This window comes from Rattus norvegicus, chromosome 17 (genome assembly GCF_036323735.1).
Source record: "Rattus norvegicus strain BN/NHsdMcwi chromosome 17, GRCr8, whole genome shotgun sequence".
Taxonomy (NCBI): Eukaryota; Metazoa; Chordata; class Mammalia; order Rodentia; family Muridae; genus Rattus; species Rattus norvegicus.
In genome coordinates, this window is record NC_086035.1 from 24,810,945 (window position 1) to 24,833,663 (window position 22,719).

General features: G+C 39.7%; 1 protein-coding gene across 1 annotated transcript in view; it reads left to right on the forward strand.

Annotated features, from left to right (window-relative positions):
• Ofcc1 (orofacial cleft 1 candidate 1) overlaps positions 1–22,719 on the forward strand; it is a 306,918-nt gene that overhangs the window by 98,365 nt on the left and 185,834 nt on the right. Inside the window, 2 exon segments of the mRNA XM_039096372.2 lie at positions 104–200; positions 2,032–2,262. Of these exon segments, the coding sequence (XP_038952300.1) occupies positions 104–200; positions 2,032–2,262 (328 nt within the window).

The following is a 22,719-nucleotide window of genomic DNA, read 5'->3' on the forward strand; positions in this document are numbered from 1 at the left end:
AAACCATCAGACTATATTGTGGATCTGAAAGTAAGGCTTTTCGTCATGCTCCATTTTCAGTTTTTCTTTCTCCTTTTTTACTTCCTTTTCATACCTGCTACAGAGCTCGGAGTCAGCCACGCACTGCAGATGGGAATAGGAAGCACTCATTTCCAGAGGTGACTAAAGAATCCGGAAGAACAGAAGGAATTTGCTGGAAGGTGAGTGCTCTCGACTGGCTTCTCCTGCTGCGAAATGTCAGATGAAGACATCCATTTTGTGGCTGCCCTTACCTGTTCTTTTCCTCCTAAGGGTATCTTGAGAGAAAACAGGTCTTACTAAATGTTTTTGATACTAATTCCACACACAGGCCAAACACCGTCCTTGGAGGTAGGCTTGCCAACACGCCCATGATGCAGGAGTGAGATTTGATGGATCTTCATTCCCCTTCTCCCACTCTGCCTGGCATGTGCTTGACTGAGGTGGTAAATGCAAGAGAGATTGTGGTATAATTCCTCAGACTGGCATGTCTGCCCCCTAGTCACCATTCGATTATCTTCCAAATTGCTGTGTTTCAGAGAGATAAAGATTCTTTATGGCTTGCTGACTTGAAACAACCACAAGAGCCTTCACAGAGATGGCTAGGCAACCATGCATAGTAATTCTATTGGTAAATGACAAAAATCTTTGTTTGTCTGACATTTCCAAAAAAATTACTACAGAAGATGAATCTAAAACACAAAATGTCACATTTGGCATGCAAAACTATCACAATATATTTCAGTATAAAATTCATAGAGGCGTTTAATTTAGAATGTGTTTAATAACTCCGTCTGCCTGCATCAGTAATCCTGCCTTGAGGTCTAAAAAGATTGTCTTATTTACTCAGATGGTGTTAATTTTCCAAAAATATTTTTGGAAACCAAAATATTAAGGTTAAATCTTTGTTGTTAATTAAGATTTTCTAATTAAACCAAAAATAATTGTTATTCTGATTACTTTTTAAGTATGATTTGAATGGGAAACAAAAGAAATTGAACAACTTTCTTTGTTTACTTAATTCTAGAAGCATATTATCTATAGGGAAATATGCATTATCTCAATAAATTCTTGGCAGGATTAAGAAGTCTCTCTCCTGTCAACTATAGATTAACCTGGTGGTACCCGTATCCTGGGTAGAAGAGTAATGTGTCCTTAAAAATGACATTATTTGTGATTGAAGCATAAAGTACCAATGAATTCTTCAGGGTTGAATTTTTCAGGAACTTGTAAGTCTAGAAATAAAACCTAATAATATCTGAATTCTCAACTTTCTTTCTTTAGTGTTTACTCAGTTTAAAACAATAGTTCACTAAAATCATTTGTATAAACTTGTTGGCAATTACTGAACATGGGAATGCCCTTCTCCAGTCAACTACGAATGAGCGATGAAACTTGAATGCTTCATAAAGCGTTCAGTTCTGTCTCGGTTACATGCCATGAACCGAGACTCAGACCTCCATATTTCCCTCTTTCTGGTTGTGGGACTGGCTTTCATTGGAAGCCTGTGGGGTACGCTGACATGCTGAGAACATGCTGGATCAGATGAGGTGGAAGTCTTCCATGTTTCGCGGGTCACTTTTCAATGTGGCGTTATTATCTGTGATTAGTATTGTTTACGACTGCCGCCTTTCTCATGCCATGTGTGAGGCTCACTGCTGGGGTTTCACATTCCCCAATATCTTAGCAGGCCTGCTGTGTGGTTTTCAGACGTGTTGGATTCCAGCTAATTCCATCTTTCTATAATAGATTAATGGTTTCTGATGGCGTAGCTTATTAACATACCGTGCTTAAACACTAGTTAAACTTTCCCTCCCATCACCTGGGAGTTTGCTTTTTGACCTCTTAATTATACATTGTGGGTCCTTGTCTGTTATCATTGCTAATACCTAACAATTACAGGTTGAGTAAAAATAATTGTCTCCCTTTCTTACCCTCTGAAAAGCCCATTGTTGCTAATTGCTTGGTTTTACTCAGTTCCTGTGTAATTCAAGAACTCCTCCTTTTATGTAGGGTGAGCAGTCTCAGTTGCCTAGCCTACAAATACAGATCATATGTATCAGGGGCCTCAAGGACAAGGCTCCCCAAGGCTCCTACCTCCTCAGAGTGTCTCTGCTCAATCAGCTGGGGAGCTGTGTCTCCCAGTGGTGTCAAACTGAGGGACTGAAGACAAGAACATGCCCAGTTCATCATGGTGGCAACTTTTATGACGTGGGGCTCTATTTCCATGAAAGCCTTTCTGTGGTAAGCTGACCTTCTGTGTACACATATTACTTTGCATTTAATTGAATTCTACTGTCATTATCTGCTCACCATACCTCTCTGTACAGAATCAATCCACTGTCATCAACATAAAGGATCTTACTCACATAATCTTCTCTGATCACATTCACTTACTCAACAAGTGTTTAATAAATATCTACTATTGATCTATCTGTCTCTCTTTTTCTCTCTTTTTCTGTCTCTTTCTATCTATTTATCTATTATCTATCTATCATTATCATCATCATCTCTATATCTATCTATCTACCTGTCTATTATCTATCTATCTATCTATCTATCTATCTATCTATCTATCTATCTATCACCTGTCAATCAGTCATCAATCTATCTATCACCATCATCATCCTCTCTATATCTATCTCTATATCTACCTGTCTATCATCTATCTATCTATCTATCTATCTATCTATCTATCTATCTATCTATCTATATCTATCTATCATCATTATCATCATCTATCTTTATCTGGTAGTCTATTATCTCTCTATCTAGTCTTTTTCTATCTATCATCCATCTATCTATCTATCTATCTATCTATCTATCTATCTATCATTTATCTATCACCTATCTCTATATCTATTATCTATCTATCCATCAATCCATTGATCCATCCATCCATTTTTCTATCTATCTATCTATCTATCTATCTATCTATCTATCTATCTATCTATCTATTATTCCAACCCTATAACAGGTAAAGAGATGTTTAGTTCTGTGTTATTTGTTAAGAGTGTAGTATGGATTATTGATCTTTTTGTTTACAGAATTTCTTAGCAAACAACACTAACACATGCACTGTGTGTGGCCCACATATATATGTGTATAGACAGACAGATGTTGGAGGAACTATACAGAGAGCAATAGGTCATACTGGCTGTTTGAATGCCTTCTGGAAAGGAGAGTGCTGGGAGAAAACATGGTGGGCAGGGCTAAAAGTGATTCTGGGGAAAAGGAAGACATTAAGTTTAGAGAGAAACTGTACAATAAGAGTCGTAAAGCCAGAGCGTCTGCAAAGGGCCAATGGCATCTTCCTGGGTAGAGAAAGTACAAAGAGAGAAAGGAGAGTTGATGAGTCCTAGAAGTCTAGGTTGTACTGCTGGGCATGGCATGGACTGTTCACAGCAGAACTGCCTTTTACCGATTAATTTGAATTACTATAAACATTATCAGAATTGACACTGATACTGAAGGATAAGGTTCAAGGAGAATATATTTTTCCCTACCTGGAAACAGTTTCCCATTGTGCTTTTTCACTAGTAGATGTGTTAATGTAACCACCCTCTCCTTTTTCTCTGTAACTAAGAAACAACTCCGTATCAAATTGTGACTCTACAATATAACATCGATCAAAACCATTAGACAATACGATCACTCTGTCATTCAGATGGAGATAGGTAGGGGTTACAAAAACCCCAAAACCAAAGGTAAGCATAACCCATCAATGGAAGATATGTACTAAATAACAGCAATACCTGTGAGCATGTATGACCAGCTTTAAACATGGTAGCATACTCACTGAGGCAGTAGCCATGATATCAAAGCTGCTTTGAAACCGGAACATAAGAATTCATTTTAGGGAAATGTTTAATGGAACAGGAACCTTGACTGACATATCAACTGGAAGGAATGCCAACTCTCTATTCTGGGCCTTCTTGGAAGATGGGTACAGTAATATTATCCTACCAGAGGTATGTGCAGAAAGATGCCTTGCCAATGCATAGCAGGAATCCAATAATTTCTCTTATTGCTGTTGTAATTATAAATACTATACATTTATAAAAATTATAAAATTTATCTGCTGGGCTTTTAATAAACATGATAAGTGCTTATAGTTCAGTTAACTTTCAAATTAACCTTTGGTTAAGAACAATGTAGGTTCACATAGCTTTTTGTTTCATTATATGATCCCAGTACTCTACAATATTATTATTATTTCGTCCATTTCAAACCTTCTTGTTTTGAAATGTTTTTCACTGAGGTGTGCTACAGTTTGTTTTTATTACTGGCTTTTGTTCATTCTCTCTTAAGTCCCTGTGTAAAAGGGCAAACTCTGGATGCAGGATCCTCCTTTATTCTAGGCTTTGTAGAGGGTACCCATATGAGCTGTTGAGCCTTTGGAACAGTGCACGTGTGGAGAGGTGTCATTTGGAGTTTGAAAGCCTTGATCCACACAGTAGAACTATTAAGCTTTTGAGATGGTGGACCCTCTAGAGGCAGAATACAGTGTGAGGCCCTTTATTCATTGAGGCTCCATCTTTGAGAAGGGACTGTGAACCCCACTCTCTTCCTCTATTTTTGCTTCCTGGTTCATGAAGTAAGTCATTCTAGCCATGTCCTATCCTGGCACCATGACATGTTGCCTTGTCAGTGGCTGAAAGCAGTGGATATCACTGAATTTGGACTAGAACTCCCAAAATGAAGACCCTGAGTCACTATGTAAGCTCATTGCCTTGGGTATTTCTTTACAGTGCTGGAGCGCTGACTTGGACACAGGGGAGGTTCTGAGCAAAGTGTCAGTAGGAGGAGTTGCACCATGAAGGTCTGTGAGGATGCTCATTGGAAGCTAAAAAAAATGATGTTGCAAAGATTATTTACAATGTGAAAGCTGCACTGAGTCTGTAGGACTTTCTGGTGATTCCTGGGACGAGAAAAGCATTCCCTGTTCCTGCCAATCGGAGAGGGAAGCATCTTGGAATGGTTAAAAGAACAGTCCTAAAATTTCTGCATGTGTCAGAAAATAAAAACAAAACATAATCATCTCCTGCCACAGGCAGAAAAATGTACTCTTTAGCCAGATGACAAAATAATATTGAATTGTGTCTGTCCTTTAATATTCATGCTCAGCAAAATCTGGGAATCTCACCATCCTCAAACAAACAAACAAATAGAACCCCACTAGGTTACTTCACATTCAGTATATATATGAACAGCACAACACTCATAACAAAAAGTTAAAATAGGAGAGGCACCTAAGATGACTATAATTTGTCAGGAAAGAGGAGTCGCAAGAGCTCTTCTGCTTCTAGAATGTGAAAGACTGCTGCTCGAAGAAGTCCCATTTGCTCTGTCAGAGTCACCCCAAGTAACATCCATCTTTCTCATTAAGCATACAATTCTGCCTGCTGGTCTCACTGCTATCGATTGTAGGAGAGTGACAGGTAAAACAGTGAGTTTTCACGCAACCGACTGTGATGTTATTTCACTTATTTACTTAAATGTATTTATTTATTTTTAAAACAGAGACTCATGTGTCTCAGGCTGGCCTCTACTCATTATATTGCAGAGGATGATAACGTGGAATTTCTGATCCTCCTGTCTCCATGTTTGGAGGACTGAGATCGCAGGCATGTTCCATAGTCCTGGTCTATCGTAGTACTACAGTTTGAATGCAAAGCTTCATTCCCACCATCTAAGTAGTCTACAAATTGAGCTATCCCCTCAGCCATAGCATCGTAGTTTCCTAATAGTAAAAATACACTCAGAAAAAAACTTCAAAACCATGCCTTGGATTTGTAATGACTAGTGAGACATTGGAGAGATCTAGTTCATTCCATTTAAGAGACAAGTTAGAGAGGCTCATTTCTTTTCTTACTCCACGAAGGGAAGTGATTAGCTTCCCTAAGGCAGCTGGTGTGCTAACTAGAGAGAGGTGACCATGCATCTGTGGGGGAAAAAAAATCAAAGAACAAAAAAGGCATTACCTAAATGAAAGAAATCTGTCCTGAGTCCGAGGACATGTCTGTAAGGTTCTCTTACTGACTGACCTTTAGCAAGGTCATAATGTTACCGCTTCACAGGTGGTCTACCTTTGGCCTCAGGCTAGGAGAGGAGGCCAGCACTTGAAAGTCAAGTGCAAGAGCAGCTGCTTTATGGGTCTTGGAAAGAGTTCCTAAGGGAGGCAATAGATGTGCGGATGGTGTACTACTCCAGATATCCTTGGTGTCAATTTCATATCTAGTGTTTTGTTGTTGTTCTGGCTCCAAATAATTCTACATGTTAACATGGTTCTTGCTATATCATGAGGTAGTGGAGATGAAACAAGGTAAGTTAAGGGAAAAATAGGAGTCGCAGCCCCCCCCCGCCCCCGATCACATGAACATCAGCATCAACGACTTTACATCGAGTCTGCTGTACATTGGCATAGTAGGTCAAGATCATTTGCGGATTCCAAGTTTCGGTTTGAGGACGTGAGTGCTTGCCTGAAGATTTTTTGAGTAAGTCCTTGGTAGAAACACCAGGAATAACTCTCGTTGCAATAACAGAAGCAACTTCAGTTGCTTTCGTCAGAATTTTATCAAAGGATCAGGAAAAAGAGACCGAGACAACGTAGTTTATCTCACCTGTCACTCAGGCACTGATGGAGAGGTACCACAAATGAATGGAACCTTTCATTCCTAAGAACATTGGGTTTCTTTCCTAAGGCTGCCATGAAAAAAGTCTACAAATTTTCAGACAAAAGTCAAGATGTAAGCAGGCAAGATTTTGTGTGTTTCTCATGGATTCTTGAAGGCTTAAGGGTTCTTCAATTTGTAGGTGGCCACTATGGTCCCCTCTAGGTCTTCCCTGTAATGTAAGTCAGTCTGTCTTCATGAAAGTGACTCTACTTCAAAAGGACATTGCCATGTTGGATGACACCATTATAATTTAGTTAAATAAAAAGATCCCATTTCCAAATGTAACTGTTTTCTGAAACACTGTATGTTAAAAATGTTAGAATGTTAAACATATTTCCTTAGGGGAGACCTAATTCACTCCACAATGAATACATTCTTACTAAAAGTTTGGTAAAAGAATTAACAAAATAGCATTCAAAATCAAAGCAGAATGCAAGAACAAGTGATATTTTCAGTCTTTTCTTAGAAATATGTTTGAAATGTGTCCAACTTTCAAAAGGATTGGTAGAAGGTATGCATTTTCTATTAGAATTTAATAAAATATTTGATGATTTAGAGCATTTGAATTGCAAAAGAAAAGTAAAGGATCACAAAGTGTAAGTAAGCTTAAGATTATATTTTTAATTAATTAGCCAAGAAAAATTTAAGGTGAAGGTCCCAGTGAGGACATCTGCATCTCTATGGTTTCCCTAAGAAAGACAGGATAGCCTAGGAGCCGCTGCCTTGAGCCATTCATAAATGCACGAAAAAGGTGCCTCATGCTTAGTGTTACCATGATCCAAAGTTATAGAAGGCATTGATGGGAACATCAAGCAGATGTCGGAAAACCATAGTGATCTTTCAGAAGTGAAGGAGCCCTTCAGTTGTTTCTCCGCTTGGTTTCTAAGGCATTAGTGTTGTGAAATAAACAGACATTCTTTGGGCTTTATAGAGATTCAAAGAGAAAGGGTATCAAAATTATTTTAAGGACATAAAGATTTTTGACCATGATTTTCTCGTCACGTTAGCTTGCATGATAATTCTTCTGGGTGACATTTGAAAATACCGTTATTGACCTTTGGCAATGGTAACTGAAGAAACTTCTGTTAATTATTAGCTAGAACTGTTATGCTTGCAGTTCTTAGTATCGTTGGGTATGGAGGGGATCAGCCAACTTAAAAAAAAAGGATACAAATAATAGGTTAAGGAAGCAAAAACAGCAAAACTCAGGCAAAGAACATTGATTAATGAATTTTTAAAAATTCTTAAAGGTCATGTGCTGAAGTTTGGCTGAGCCTCGGGCAGATCTAATGAACATGACCGAGCCCCTCTGTATGCAGCAGGTAACCCGTGCTGACTCGGAGTTTGCTTACATTACAGGGTTATTATTTCTGGAAGGATGCAGTATTCTGGAACAATTTCTCTAATGATTCCATTAAGACCATGGTTTCCTTCAATTTAGGGTAACAGATTCCATTTTTCGAATTACTCCAAAACACAAGGAAGTATGTCTGGGATGGAGGGTTTGTGTCAGCCAAAGGAAAGGAGGGAAAAAATAAAGTCACTTAATTTTGCTGGTACTTAACCCCATTTTATATTTGATAAGCACATCTGTTTTGTGGATCGCATGTCAGTGTATAAGGTTGTTTAAAGTAGACATAGGTGCCTGCCATTATTCGAGTGGTACTTTAATGCCCAGGCTAAGGCAAAGAGTCTATAGGACCAGGGTCTCTGAGAACAGAATGGGAGTAAAGGTTTCCAGATGGAGAGTCAGAGAGCAGGCGCTTGGTGGTCATACAGCACAAGGGTCTGCTTCCCTCTTTTACTTGCTGTGACCAGACAGGCTTGCTATAGAAATGCACTCCAGTTGCTAAATACATCATTTGGAGATGCTCTTGTAAGACATTTCTCAGTTTATATTTAAAGTCAAAGAATAATTACAAGAGGCAAGACATGGAAGGGTGGGCTACGATGTGTGCTCTAAAGCCCACATTCTGGCTAGAGACCTTGTCAATGATAAGACCCGCCACAGTCATTATCTCCCTGTCTGTGTTTTCTCTACTGTAAGAGTCATCACCAGAAACCCTGTCTCCTTGAAGCCATGTCACCAACAGAGTGATGATCTGGAGTAAATGCTACAGTGGAGCCAAAGATCAGGGTTCTTTTAAACAGCCTCAGCTCCAATAAGGAAGCCCAATCCCAGGATATACCTAAGTTCTGAGTCACTTCAGAGTTTATCTCCTTCCTTCCTGGGTTCATGATTCTGTCGTTTGAAAGAATACATGAGTGACTCTGAGCACTATTTATATTTGAATTTCTTAAATCTTTTGTGTGTTTCTAGACCACAGTAAAAATTTGTTACTTCCACTGATATCAGGGCACTTAGAGTTGAAGGAAATATTGGGGGCCAGCATTAACATTTGTAATTCACATATGAGGATCAGAATTTTGGGGAAGTTTGTCAAGTTACTCGATCTCCCTTAAAATCTTAGGGCAATGTTGGAAATGGAAACTGTATAATTATGGGCACACAACTATGGCACTTCAATTCCAGTAAGATATTCTAGTTATCTAACATATAATTACTTAATATCTAATTATTGAATAACACCTAGAAACATCCTGAAGCAAACAATCTTCCTAAGACATCTCACATTTTGGTTCAAATCATTGGTTGACTTCTCCTTTCTGTTAGGACAAGTCAATTATGCTGTATGTTAATAGACCCCAGTCATATGACTTCCTCCTCTCTGCTCTAGTATTTCTCCACATTAGACAGAGCCACCCGTCATCATGTAGTCAGCTACGCTTAGCTATAACTGTATGCAATTCAATATATTCTCCCAATATCCAGTTTCCCACCTGGAGTTGGTCAGATATGTAACTCAGACTCTAAACTCATCCATTTTGCCACTCTTTATATACATTAATTAGCCCCTATAAGACTGTAAGGGTTTGAACACACACACACACACACACACACACACACACACACACACACGGCTTTGTATTTCAGGGCACAGATCCCCTACAAGTAGCAGATAATTAAAAAAAACTGCTTCTAAAATGAGAGCAAAAAATAATGTGGAATTATTTAGATAAACTAGACAAATTTAGTGGAAATTCAGATTATCAAAAACATGGACTGATCTTAAAAACAGAAAATGAAGGAAATGTTTACATGATGTCAAAAGACATTATCATGAGATCAGTCATTTTTAAAAATAGAATATATGCTATGGAGAAGAAACAAATCAATTCAGAGATGCTATTTTAACATTTATAAATTAGTAATAAATAAGAAAATAATAGTACCACCATCCTGCAGAATGACTTGATTAATTCTTTATTTTTTAAGGAAGTAATATTTTGAGTAAGACTTTTTTAAAAGGCGAAATGACCTCATACACTCAGTTCCTTGAGGTATGAGCAAATTCAACTCAGTCCATCCTCACGTGGAAAAGAAATGTGGGGTTCAAGCTTAAGCCCGTGGACCTGACAACTGTTTCCTGTTGCTTTGGAAATCTTCCTCTTGACTCTTAAAGTCATTTTGTGAAATACCAAGTCCACTGCTGGAGAGACCAGAAAGTGAGGCTGTGCCTACAGGAGAATGTCCAAGTCTAAACTTAATTTGTCCCCAACAAAGAACAGGGTGTGGATTGTCTGAGACACTGCCCCCAATTTCAGCCCCACCATGAGCCCAAGAGCAGCTGTAAAGGATGTATGCCTCCCAGGTGTCATCTGAGAATTTTCCATATGTGTAGATATATACAAACACCTCCCCTGTTATCTGCAACCCTGCAGCCTATACAAAGCAGTCTTTAAATCTTGTTTGCCATTTTTAAAGGATGATTACTGTTTTTATCTACAATATGGGGGAAAAAGTATAAATCTTCATTGAGAAAAATCCATCAAAGCATAAAAAATAGTTCCCTTATAGCTGTATTCCTGCTCTGGAACCTTAGCTGTACACACACTGCCCTTCCTTTTCTTGGCCATGGCTATCAAGCCAAGATAGAATAAATTATTCACTCACTGTGTTGTGTATCTTATTCAGTCAGGATATTATGATAAAACATCAAACAATGAGTGGCTTAAACAACAAACATTCATTCAGGCTAAGAGTCTAGAAGAGTCTAGAACAACAGAAATGATCATCCTAGCAGATCTGTCTCTTTAGTGACCACCTTCCCTCCTCCCCAGATAGTCTTTCATTAGTGCCTGTCCAGGGCAGGAAAAAAATGAGAGCTGTTGGCCTTTCTCGATTAGACCCATTAATTCTATCCTGACACTCCCATTTCTTCTTCTAAACCTGAGTACCTTACAGAGGACCCACTTGTAAATTCCATTGTGTGTGGACTGAGGCTTTAACATACATTTTATAAGCGTTTTGGTCCAGTACTGTGTGCACATGTGTAGCAAAGGCATTATGTAGATAAGCATCCCTACGTTAAGAACAATGTATACAACAGGAGAGTCAGAGAGATATGCAGGGGGTTCGTGGAGAGATGGCTCAGTTGTTAAAGCATGTACATGACCTTCAGAGGACCAGAGTTAAACCCCCAGCAACCGTGTTAGGTGACTCACAACTGCCTGTAACTCTAGTTCCAGACCGGAGTCTCTGTGGGCACCTGCATTCATGTGGGCATGATTAAAAATAATAAAAGATAATTTAATAAAACGAAATGTGGAAACTTGGCAGCTAGCATTCTTTAGTTATGAGGGTTTTTTTTAATTATTGGAAATCTTTGATGTTTGTCCATAACTCAAATGGGAGGTTCTGAACTAGGCCAAGGTTTTTATATTGTACACAGCCAAAATAGGTTAAACTTACTGGTATTACTTACTTTATTTTGTATTTTATCATTAATTTAGTCACCGATAATTTATTGAGTTAGATAAAGAAAAACTATAAAATCTTTGTTTTTCCCCACTAAAGGGCGAGGTCTGTATTTTCTATCTTCAATCTAAGAGGAATCACTGACTATTAGCTAAAGAAATGTTATGGAAGTAATATTGTAGAGTTTGGGGTTTACTCTTATGTCTTAACAGACTGACAACTTCCTTTTCCTGTTGTGTTAGAAGTCTCTTTTGCATCTTCACCTCATCTTATAAAGATAACATGTCCACTGCTTGAGAGACCTGAAAGTGAGGCTATGCCTACAGGAGAGAGAAGGTCCAAGCTTAAACCAAACTTCTTGTCCTTGACCAAGAGCAGGGTGTGGATTATCCTGGACTTTTCCATTTCAACCTAGCCCTGATCTCAAAGCAGCTGAAAGGGGTCCAATTTATGCCATGTAGAGTAGATGAGTCATTCCACTGAATTATACACACACACATAACAGGAAAATTAGTCACACTAAACAAATATCATATATTTAAGCTACTATGTTTTTAAGTAGTTTGTTATTAGCAAGGAGGACTTATTTTGTTCCCTCTACACCAAGTGCTATACCATGTGTTAGAGATATACTCATGGCCCTTCCTTTGAGGTGAAGATGGCCCCAGCAGCTTCTGTTGACATAACCCTGTATGCTTTCACAGACAATTAAAATGATCTTATTTCTCTATTTAGTTTTAAATTGGCTAAAATGGTATTTGCATCGCCAGTGAAATGGCTTAGCTTTCAGCTATACTCTCTTCATGTAGAAAAATAAATGTGGGAGATAGAAATAGAAGTAGGGATGTTGTAGTCTGAAATATGTATCCCCAAAACTTATACATTAAAATATTGGTGTCTAATAGCACCTTGGAGCATGACCATAGGATCTTTATTGGGATTATTAAGTCAAATGGGATAGAACACCAAGGCGGGTGAGAAAGAAGGAAGGAAAATGGGTGGAAAAGAGAAGAGAGAGAAGAAATGATAGAGGAGATGGGAGTGGGGAGAGTAAAGGGAGAGGGAGGGAGAGGGGTTAAGACACGCTCTAAGGAAACACCGTGCAAAAACCTGGCGAGAAGCTAGGTATCCGGAAGCCAAGGAGACGGTCCTTCAAAGAAGCTATCATGAATAACACCACTCCATGGGGCGTGGGAGTTCCAGACTGAGGGATACACATAATTGTTTAAGTGTCCCAGCCATGGACTCTGGTATGATGGTCTAAGTGCTTAATACAATGATTATAAAGAACCAGGCTCACAGGCCAGCAAGAGCCACAGCAGCATCCGGGACCTTCTGGAAACATCACATCGTTGGGAGGGCTGCACTTTTTGTGGCTGCTCAGATAAGAGGGCAGTCCACTGTGTGAGAGAGAATATGAGCAAGTGCCCCCATGGACAGACATAGACTGTGCAGTCTGCAGACAACTCAAACTTTAAGCATCGTGGCCAGCTAGTGGTAACATAGTCCGTGTTGGGAACCATGCGGCTCCCACATTCTGTAAAGCCACATTCTGGGCCCTAGTTCCCAGGGTTCTATGAAGCCAGAGGGAACATGCTGGGATACCCATAAGACCCACAGTGTGCATGAATGAAGTGCAGAAGCAAGACTTGATCTTTATCCTTCCATGCGTGTGGTGGATCTGGAAGAGTGGAGCAGTCAGGGCTTTTAATCCCAACACAAGCAAGACCCAGTGGCAGGCAGCCTTTTAAGATGAGCCAGGCAGAGGCTGGAGAGAATGCACAGTGGTTCTGAGTGCAGGATGCTCTTCTGCAAACTCCAAGTTCCATTCCCAGAACCTACATATCCACAGTCATCTTCAAGTCCAGGTCTGGGAGTTCCCACACCCTCATCCCACCCTCGAGGGCTTTGCACACACATGGTGTACACACATACATGCAGACAAAACATCCATACACATGAAACAATAGAGTGAGGGCAAGAGCCTGCAGCCTGGTATGGTGGCACATACCTTTAATCCCAAGCCTGAAAGGTAGAGGAAGGTGGGTGAATAGAAGTTTCAGGCCAGTCAGGGCTACACACAGTGAGAGACCTCATCAAACAAACTGACAGCCTGGAGACTCATGCTTCTGACAGTGATGTCCTTGCATATATTATTCTCTCATTTGGCTGTGATTAGATTGTGCCTATGCAAAGTATCTATATAATAGGTGGAAATGATGGGATATCATCTCTCTACTCCTATCAGGGAAAGGTTGGCAGTTTTGTCTCACTCTCTCTAATGAGACAGTCCCCAGGAAACTAAGACCCCGAGTCCAGCAGCCTGCTTTAATAACTAAAGCTGACAAGACCACCTAAGTTGCCTTGGACTCCCTGGTTTGCAAAGGACCTGAAATCAGGAATTCATAGCCACACCTGGATTCATGACCAACAAAAATGGGAAGAAAAAACATTTGTTGTTTGTAGGCTTAGATTTTTTTACAACCTACTTTATAAGGGTTTTTAAACACTTTAACCTCCCCTGTAGCCTACTACCCACCAGAGGTAGTAGAAAAGCAATGCTAATAGGAAATGGGGGATGTGGAGCTGTTTAGAAATAGTTCTTTGGGGGCCATTTCAATCTTCATTGTCAGCCATCCAGTCCTCTAGCAAAACACCAACAGGAATCAACAGCAGTCGTCCAATCCATTCGGCCATGACCACTCATAAATCTGTAACAGCAGTCTGGTCAAGAAGAAACCATGAAGTGGCAAGAAGCCCCTGGAATGTCATGAGTTCTTAGTTGAGTTCATAACAAGCAAAGATCAGCAATGCAATGCAGGGTAAACCACTGTAAGAGCACTGTCTGTGGAGACTAGTGAGTCAGAGCAGGGCGAACCAATGCCAGAGGCTCCTCCCACTGCCTGTGGGGTCATGTTTATATTCTAAGCATCACATGTTCCCTCATGAGGGTGCTTCAGGAAAGCATCCTCTCACCTGTGTCTGCTTCAATATTCTTTCATGTGTCTTCTTTAGCAGAAAGATCCTTTCACCTATATGCCCCAGCAAAACATTACATGACATTTCCAAGTGACCCGGAGGCTCTCATTTCCAATATGACATCATATGGAAATATCCATATCCAAAGAAACCAGAAATTTCCTCTTCAGTCATTAAAAAGAAACAAATAAAACAAAACAGAAAATGAAACAATAAACTGGTTTTTTTTCCTGGTGGGAAAAGAACGAGGAAAGATTACCCAGTTGTCACATGTATCTTTCAGTATTAAAATAAGCTTATTTTGTGATTAGTGTTCCTTTAGGGAGACCATGATTTTGGTAGGAGGTTTTGCCCTATAGTAGGGTAAACATAGAAACTTTAGATGCTATAGAGAAAACTTTCCCTGAACTTACTGAGCCCATAGACTACTTTGAGGGTTTATAGGATTTAAAAAACTGTAACAGCCAATTAATATTTATTTATCAGTGTGACAAGGTATCATTTTTGTAGTGGTAGACAGGCACCATTTTTGGTTCACTGGAGGGAAATCCAATCTGAATAAAACAGTAACTTTTCACACATGACTTCTAATCCATGCATGTGAATCAAACTGAGGATCTATTGTTCCTTATTAAAAGAATGGCATATTTTTATTACATTGAGAATGAAACACAAATACTGTGAAAAATTTAGTACCCTTTCTGGAAGTTTCAAGACACTCATCATGTCGTTGTCTAGCTGGTGCTTGCTCTCATTTTTAAAATATAGCCGCAAAATTAATAAGTTTGAAGTTTTATGCTAGAAAAAGAGGGATGCTCTATTTCAACGAAATAGGCAAATTTATGTTTTATTTAAAGCTTACTTAACATGGGAAAGCACCCCAGTAGTGCTCAAATTCCAATATGTATATGAAGAATATAGTTCATATTCTTGTCATAATTCATCATGGACACAGTGTTCTTCCCTCAAGTGCTTTCTGTAAATGGCATATATATCAGAAACTGATTAAAATGACCTGAAGTATTAATTCGTAAAATATGATGAACCCAACACTTTGCAAGAGGTTATTTTCCGTGTGACATTTAATATGTAAGAGTTGAAATGATTTTAATAACTCACAGGAAGGAGTGGTCCTAGGGAATCTGGACCCTGAGCGTGATTGCATTTATTGATTATTAGTTATTACTCGTAACAGTCCAGAGCCCTCTCATATATTATATTTTGGGACTTCAGAGAGTTTGCCCGTATGTCAGTTGATGGAAGTCCCTTTTCTCAGTTCTGAAAAGGACCATGTTAGTCTCTTGAGAGAACCCAGGACTTGTGGAAAGTTTGGTGGCCACACCAGGGATCTCTGGGTGTTCAGTGTCATCAATGGCTTTTCCTGATGTGCTGTTCCCTAATTTACATTCTAGGATAACTACATATAATTCTTTCCAATTAGACGAAGGAAGTCTAGTTCTGTGTTGCCACCGATCCCTGGCTCCTACCCAAATAGATTTTAGATACAAAGGATACTTGACATAAGAGGAACTCCAGGGTGAGACTTAATGGCGTCCTCGTTTTGCTAGCATGACAATTATAAACTCCTTTTGGCCCAGCTCTTGCTTTATAGAAAATGGGAATCGAACACTTAATTCACAACAATATCATAGGCCTTAAATGCCTTGTGCAAACAGAATACCATAGTTTCAAGTAAGAGATGGTAAATATTTTTTCTTTCTTTCATTTCTTTTATCACTTATTGGGAAACCTCTGTCTGGAGGATTCCTGGCTTTCCTCTGTAGTTATATTTTTTCTGGCCCTTACATTTTTTCCTTTAAGAAGTCTAGTGAGTCTCTTCTCTCCTATAAAAAATACTCAAGTTCACACTCTTGATGCTATCGTGTTTCCATTTCTTGCTTCTAGATGACATGAAAGGTTTGTAAGTCTGTCAGTACCCAGTGCAAGATACTCACCCTAACAAATACCTAGGACTGTCAGTGTTCCTTGCTCTTTCAGTCCTGTGGTGACACAGCAGGGGCATGGGCTGGAGCTAAACTTCCTGATTCACAGCAGGTGAAAGGCAGAGGAAGAGACTGTGGTCCCACAGCCCCTCTAGCACATTCTTCCAGAGACCCAAATTTCTTCTTCTAAGTCCAACTGCTTAAACACTTCATCTCTTGATAGAGTCAAACTGGAGAACAAGGCCTTAACCTGGGAGACTTCGGTGGACATTTCAGGTCAATATGAATTATTATTCCTCTGATGTGATGAACGGGTAATAATCCCTCATTACCTACCTTTCTTCAGTTACATCACTGTACACCTAAGAGACCCCATTAAGAAGAATGTGAGGACCTAGTTCCTGGTTGAGCCCATTTTACAGGTGTGATACATGGGAGTAGGACTTTCCAAAATTATTAAAATGAGCCTAGTGTGGATTGTTCTACCAAGCTCTTAGGCTCTTAGCCTGCTCTGAAAGAAGCAGAAGAATTGAAATATTGCTTTTACTGCCTCTGCCTCTGCCTCTGCCTCTGCCTCTGCCTCTGCCTCTGCCTCTGCCTCTGCCTCTGCCTCTGCCTCTGCCTCTGCCTCTGCCTCTGCCTCTCCCTCTCCCTCCCCCCATCTCTCTTATATATTTGGTTGTGAGCCTAGCCTTTAACGGCTGAGCCATCTCTCCAGCCCCCCCATCTCTCCTATATTGGGGAATTACTCTCTTATAAGAGTTCCTATCATTTTTCTTTGATTTTTTTCACAGACTGGATTCTATTTCTAAAATCAAATTTCTCTCTTTTTTGCCCTTTTCCTGTCTATCTCTGAAGAGGCGAGCACTATATCAGGTAGTAAAGCTGCCCTTTGACCAGTGCTGCTCTACTGCCCCATGCCACAAGATAGCTGCTTAACCTCAGGCATAAGCTTTCTGAAAGTGGAGACTTCACACTTCTGTGCAAGTTCTCTAGCGGAACAGAACCAATAGAATGTAAGCAGAACTATAAGAAGAGATTTATATGATTGGTTCCTATGGTCAGGGAAAGGACAGTCTGTCTATGGTCATATGCATCACACATTCACCCATGACGTCACACTTCCTCTGCTTCCTACAGACCTACATGCCAATCCTCCCTAGAAGCACCCTCACAGACACACCCAAGTACATGTCAACTTGACAGGCAAGAATTATCCTCACAGGCCCTCTTTGTTCCCTGCTGTATTGCTGACATCTAGAAATGTACTCATCTCCGGGTGGATTTACAAAGTTAGCCAACAGCTTTGAGAATTTCAGAGCCCCATCAACACCTTCAAAGAGACTGGTGAGATTCTTTTTGCTTTTTTTTTTAAATACTAGAGATTGAACCCAAGAGCCTGAGACAGCTATGCACCTGCCCTACCAATAGACTACAGTTTCAGAACAACCTGAGTTATCTTTTTTTTTAAAAAAATGGTGTTTTATGTAAATTTGCACATTTTACTGGGAATTCTGCGTTTTTATTTTTGTCCTTTGTGTCTGTTCATGTGCACTGTATTCGGAGTTCAGAATACCCTAGTTACAAAATAGCAATTCTTGTTCACTTCCCAGGCAATTCAACAATCAAATCATTTTGAATTCTCCAAAGAGGAGGACCTTGCTTCTGCTTGAACTCACTCACATTCCCAGGGACTATGTTTCAATATTTCAACACCTATACAAAATGCTTTCCAATTCCTTTTAAGGTATTAATTTTCATATGAACACCATGTGAAGTCACGAAGGACTGAGTAGGGCAAAGAATTTCTCCAAGGTCATCCAGCCTGTTAATTGCTAAGGACCAGCTTGGCTATTTTTCCCCCATTCATCTGATCCCTACCTATACTAACCAGCAGTGAATGACTTTGAGTTGATGAAATTTTCAAAGCCTAGGGATAAGGCAGGAACAGGATTCACATTCAAAACCCCCCAAACATCACCAAACTCAAGGACTGATAAAGATCAATGAGTAAAGCAAATCAAAACCTGTCACATCTGTGCTGGCTAGTTTTATATCAATTTGACACAAGCTAAAGTCATCTGAGAGGAGGAAACTTCAATTAAGAAAATACCTCCATAGGATCGGGTTGTAGGCAAGTCTGTAGGGCATTTTCTTAATTAGTGATTGATGGAGGAGAGCCCAGCCAATTGTGGGTGGTATCATCTCTGGGCTGGTGGTCCTGGATTCTGTAGAAAAGCAGGCTGAGCAAGCCATGGGGAGTGAGCCAGTAAGCATCACACTCCATGGCCTCTGTATCAGCTCCTGTGTCTGTTCCTGCCCTGCTTGAGTTCCTGTTCTGACTTTCTTCATTGATGAACAGTAATCTGGAAATATAAGCCGATATACCCTTTCTTCTCAAGTTGCTTTGGTCATGGTGTTTTATCACAGCGATAGTAATCTTAACTTCAACAACATCCCTCCCTGCCTTATCATCTTCATTACACGTAGAATAAATCCAAATTAATTACTTGGGCCTGGAGAATGTGTTTTTTCCTTTATTCCACTCTCTGATTTTATCCCGTCTCCATTTTCTTTTCTGAGTATACCAAACTCATCCTTCCTACAAGATCACTTAACTCTGCAGTTCTCATTCAAACCCTCAAACATTAACAAACTCAAGGACCAATAAAGATCAATGAATAAAGCAAAACAAATCATGTCCCACCTGTGCTGGGTAGCTTTATGTCATCTTGACACAAGCTAAAGTCAAAGATCCAAAGATACACAGAGGACCCTGCTTAGCATATCCTGACACTCTGACATAGCGGTAGGGCTCAGTGCTGTTTCTACCTTAAGCAAAAGTTTCTGAACAACACACACACCTGTCATACTTTAGTGCCTTATAATTTATGATTTCATTATCAACTGAGGTAGGCCAAGCATTTATTGCTATCAATAAAATCATATAGTTGATTATCTATTGCCTTTGCACCAGTTTATAGCTAATGGATGTTTATTATATATGTGCCAATGTTGGGCTTCAGCTATAATAATTGACATTTAATGGATGTAAGTGAATAAATTATGCAAAAGAAACAAAAACATCATATACAATTGTTGGTAGGAGTTAAATTAATAATCTGGTAGCTGAGGAAATCTTATTTTTTTAATTGACCTGCGAAATGGGCAGATGTCGAGCACATAAGGAGACCCGATGTACATACCAAGTGCTACATACCGTATGCGTACAAGAGCTGTGTGAAATACACTGACGCTGTCTTCGTCATTACATGTCTTTGGTAGGATGTGGGCTACCCAAAGGGAAAACGTTGATTAACAGTTATTGTTCAAAGTTTTCTACTTTCCCAATGATATATCTGCATGCTCCTTGTAAAGCCATTTGCGGCTAATTTGTTGGTCTTTGATCTAATCAGACTGCAGATGTTCGGAAACACCATCTTTTTGTGCACTGAGGCTCACTCACTGGGGTTTGTAAAAGTAATGGGCTGTGCCCAATTTTCCCCCAATGTGTTCAACTCTCAGGGATGATGAAGGGAAAGATCTGTCTTTTGCCTAACAAGGAGAAAAATGAAAGAAAGAGAAAAAAACCAACCCACAACTTTTTATTTCTCAATTTAAAACAAAGGATAAGAAAGGAAAAAGATGAGGAAACACAGGAAAGACTGTTAATCCCGGAACTGAATTTTCCAAATTAAGATATTCAATTAAAATTCTTCTGTCTCTCAGGAGTGAAACATGCTTAGTCGCACGTTTGAGTAGCATGCAAAGAGATGAGTTAAAACAGGCTGAGACTGGAGCTCAGGTAACAGCATCATAACCTGATATCATTGCATGACGAGATGATATTCCATGAATGTCTCTTCATCTCAGTCATGTTTCATGGAGCCTGGTGGGAAGGTCATACGGTAAATCCCGTAATTATTTAAATAGGACTCAGTCCAATTTTAGACGGAAATAGCATTGTCCTAATTAATCAAGGGCTTGGCAAGAGTTCGTCGAAGATGCACAGATCTGCCCTGCTTGTCTTTGCTTCTGCAGTGGGTTAGTTTGTCAAAAATGGAGCTGAAGAACTGAAGGAGCAGCTGATTCATTATTCAAAGTGTGAGTCCCCTGGTTCACTTCTACCCCTCATGCTGGTTAAAACGTAAGAATCAAACAGCAACCAGCACTTAAAATAAGCACCCTTGAGTGATTCTAATGCAAAACAAGTATGGGGGAAACTAGACTTTCGAATGGTTAAATTAATCATGGAGAAATTGCACAATTAAGTGCAGAGCGTGCCCTTTACTTGGGGAACGTTTCTATTCAGAATTAATAACTTATAAAGTAGAAGGTAAATTCAGTCTTTTGAAAAGTTTTGTTCCTTAAGGACACTTGACTTTTCTGGAACCAAGATGTTTTTACTCAAAGCATTCTAAATACATTGTAGAGTCCTGAACCCCAAGTGGACAACTTAAAGATCCCCTTTGGGGGATATCAGTGAACACATAGTTCAGGAGTTTATAAAATTGGGTCCATAATAGAATATACTTCCTTGGATTATTGTGGTTATTAAGCTCCTGACAATGGAGTTCTTTTGAAAGAAATGCCTTGAGTTTAGCAAGTAAGTGTTAACTGTTGATATTATAACAACATTTGGGATTAAGGACTTGAAATAATATTCTAAAACATAGACCGTGAACACTTGTATTGAAGGATGCAGGGAGTGAGAACCTCTTTTCTATTCAGAAGTGGTGTAGTTGTAATTCTATGGGCTTCTGTCCTCTTTACCTGGGTCAGAATAAATTTCCAAGGACAGTGACTTTTTTAAATTGTATGGCAGATAGGCAGGAGAATACAGCTAATTCGTCTATATTTTAAATCCGTGACTGGAAAAACTAGAGGAGGGAAAAAAAAGAAAAGCACTATAAAACTCTGTCTGATAATCTAGATGACCCTGGGCTCCGTATCAATTCCCAAGCACCTCTCTGAGCTGTCTGCTTCCAAAGGAACATTTTGTTATCTCTAATGCAAATTAAGCAGTGATTTACTTCCAGTTCTCCCTGTAGAATTCTCAGCAGAGTTTAGCTCAGGAAGACACTATTTAGTTTATTTCCATTCTGCTTATTTGTCACCATTGCTTCTTTCCCCACTCTTTATAGATGGTGACATCAAGATCTGAGAGTGGCATGTAGGTTATTTATTCTGAGATAAGGTGGAATTTATTCTCATGTTTATCTGATGCCAATGCCCGTGCTTTCAACTGCTAGGATATACAGCACCCCCTTGTAAATGGGAGAAATAATTACACAGAGCAGGACAGACGAATTGGATTCAAGTGTCCTATACAGTGTATGTCAAGTTTGCTGAACCATTTATGGTGCATTTGGAAGAGTCACAACCACGGCAGATGTCCCATGAGCAACTCACAAATTTCCCAGTGTTCAGTCTACCAGCAGAAGTACAGATTACATGAATCTCTACATGTTTATCTACTCTTAGCTTCCTGCTGACCGAGAACCACTAGTTCCTCATATCGAGTGACTTAGTATCTTCTATCTTGGCACATTAGCAGAAAGCTGAATATCAGAAAGCCAGGCTTCTCAAGCCATGCATGTAAGGATAACATAGGTTATCCTGTGTTTCCATAGAAGTCAACATCTCATGGCGCCTCAGAGCAGAAAGACCACTTTTCATTCTTACACCCCACTTCTCACACATGTACTCCAGGACAGAAGCAGGCTTTCCTCACCGCTCTCCTCATAAGCCATAAAAATCTTGAAGAAACATCTTCGGGAATGTTCTCTGTCTTCCAGGGCAGTGAAAAAAGACAATGCTGGTGGATTTAGAGGCAACCATTAATTCTCTGCTTGAAAGCGATGGAAGGGACCTGATTTACCCAGAGATCCTTGTGTATAACGAACTAGAGAGTGACCAGGAGGTACTGAGGAAGCAGAACTAATCGCTAAGTAGAATTCATGACACAGTGACTTCCTAACAACTGGAACTGTTCACATGTGGACTGCCTTACATTTTGCATTGTCTAATCTTCTGACCAGCTTACGTGGCAAATGAACCACAACACATCATGGAAAAGCTTCCCAGGAACCAGTGTAACCTTTGACATTGTTGTTATATAATATAAATACTAAGGACTTGCATGGCCCCTAATTTATGTTCAGGGCCCACAGTACCTGTGCCAACCCATCTGCCTAAAAAGCTGTCACTCTGAAATGTTTTCCGTCTAGAGACAGTGCCATGATGAAATAATAAACCATGTCTGTGTGCGCATGAGCACAGG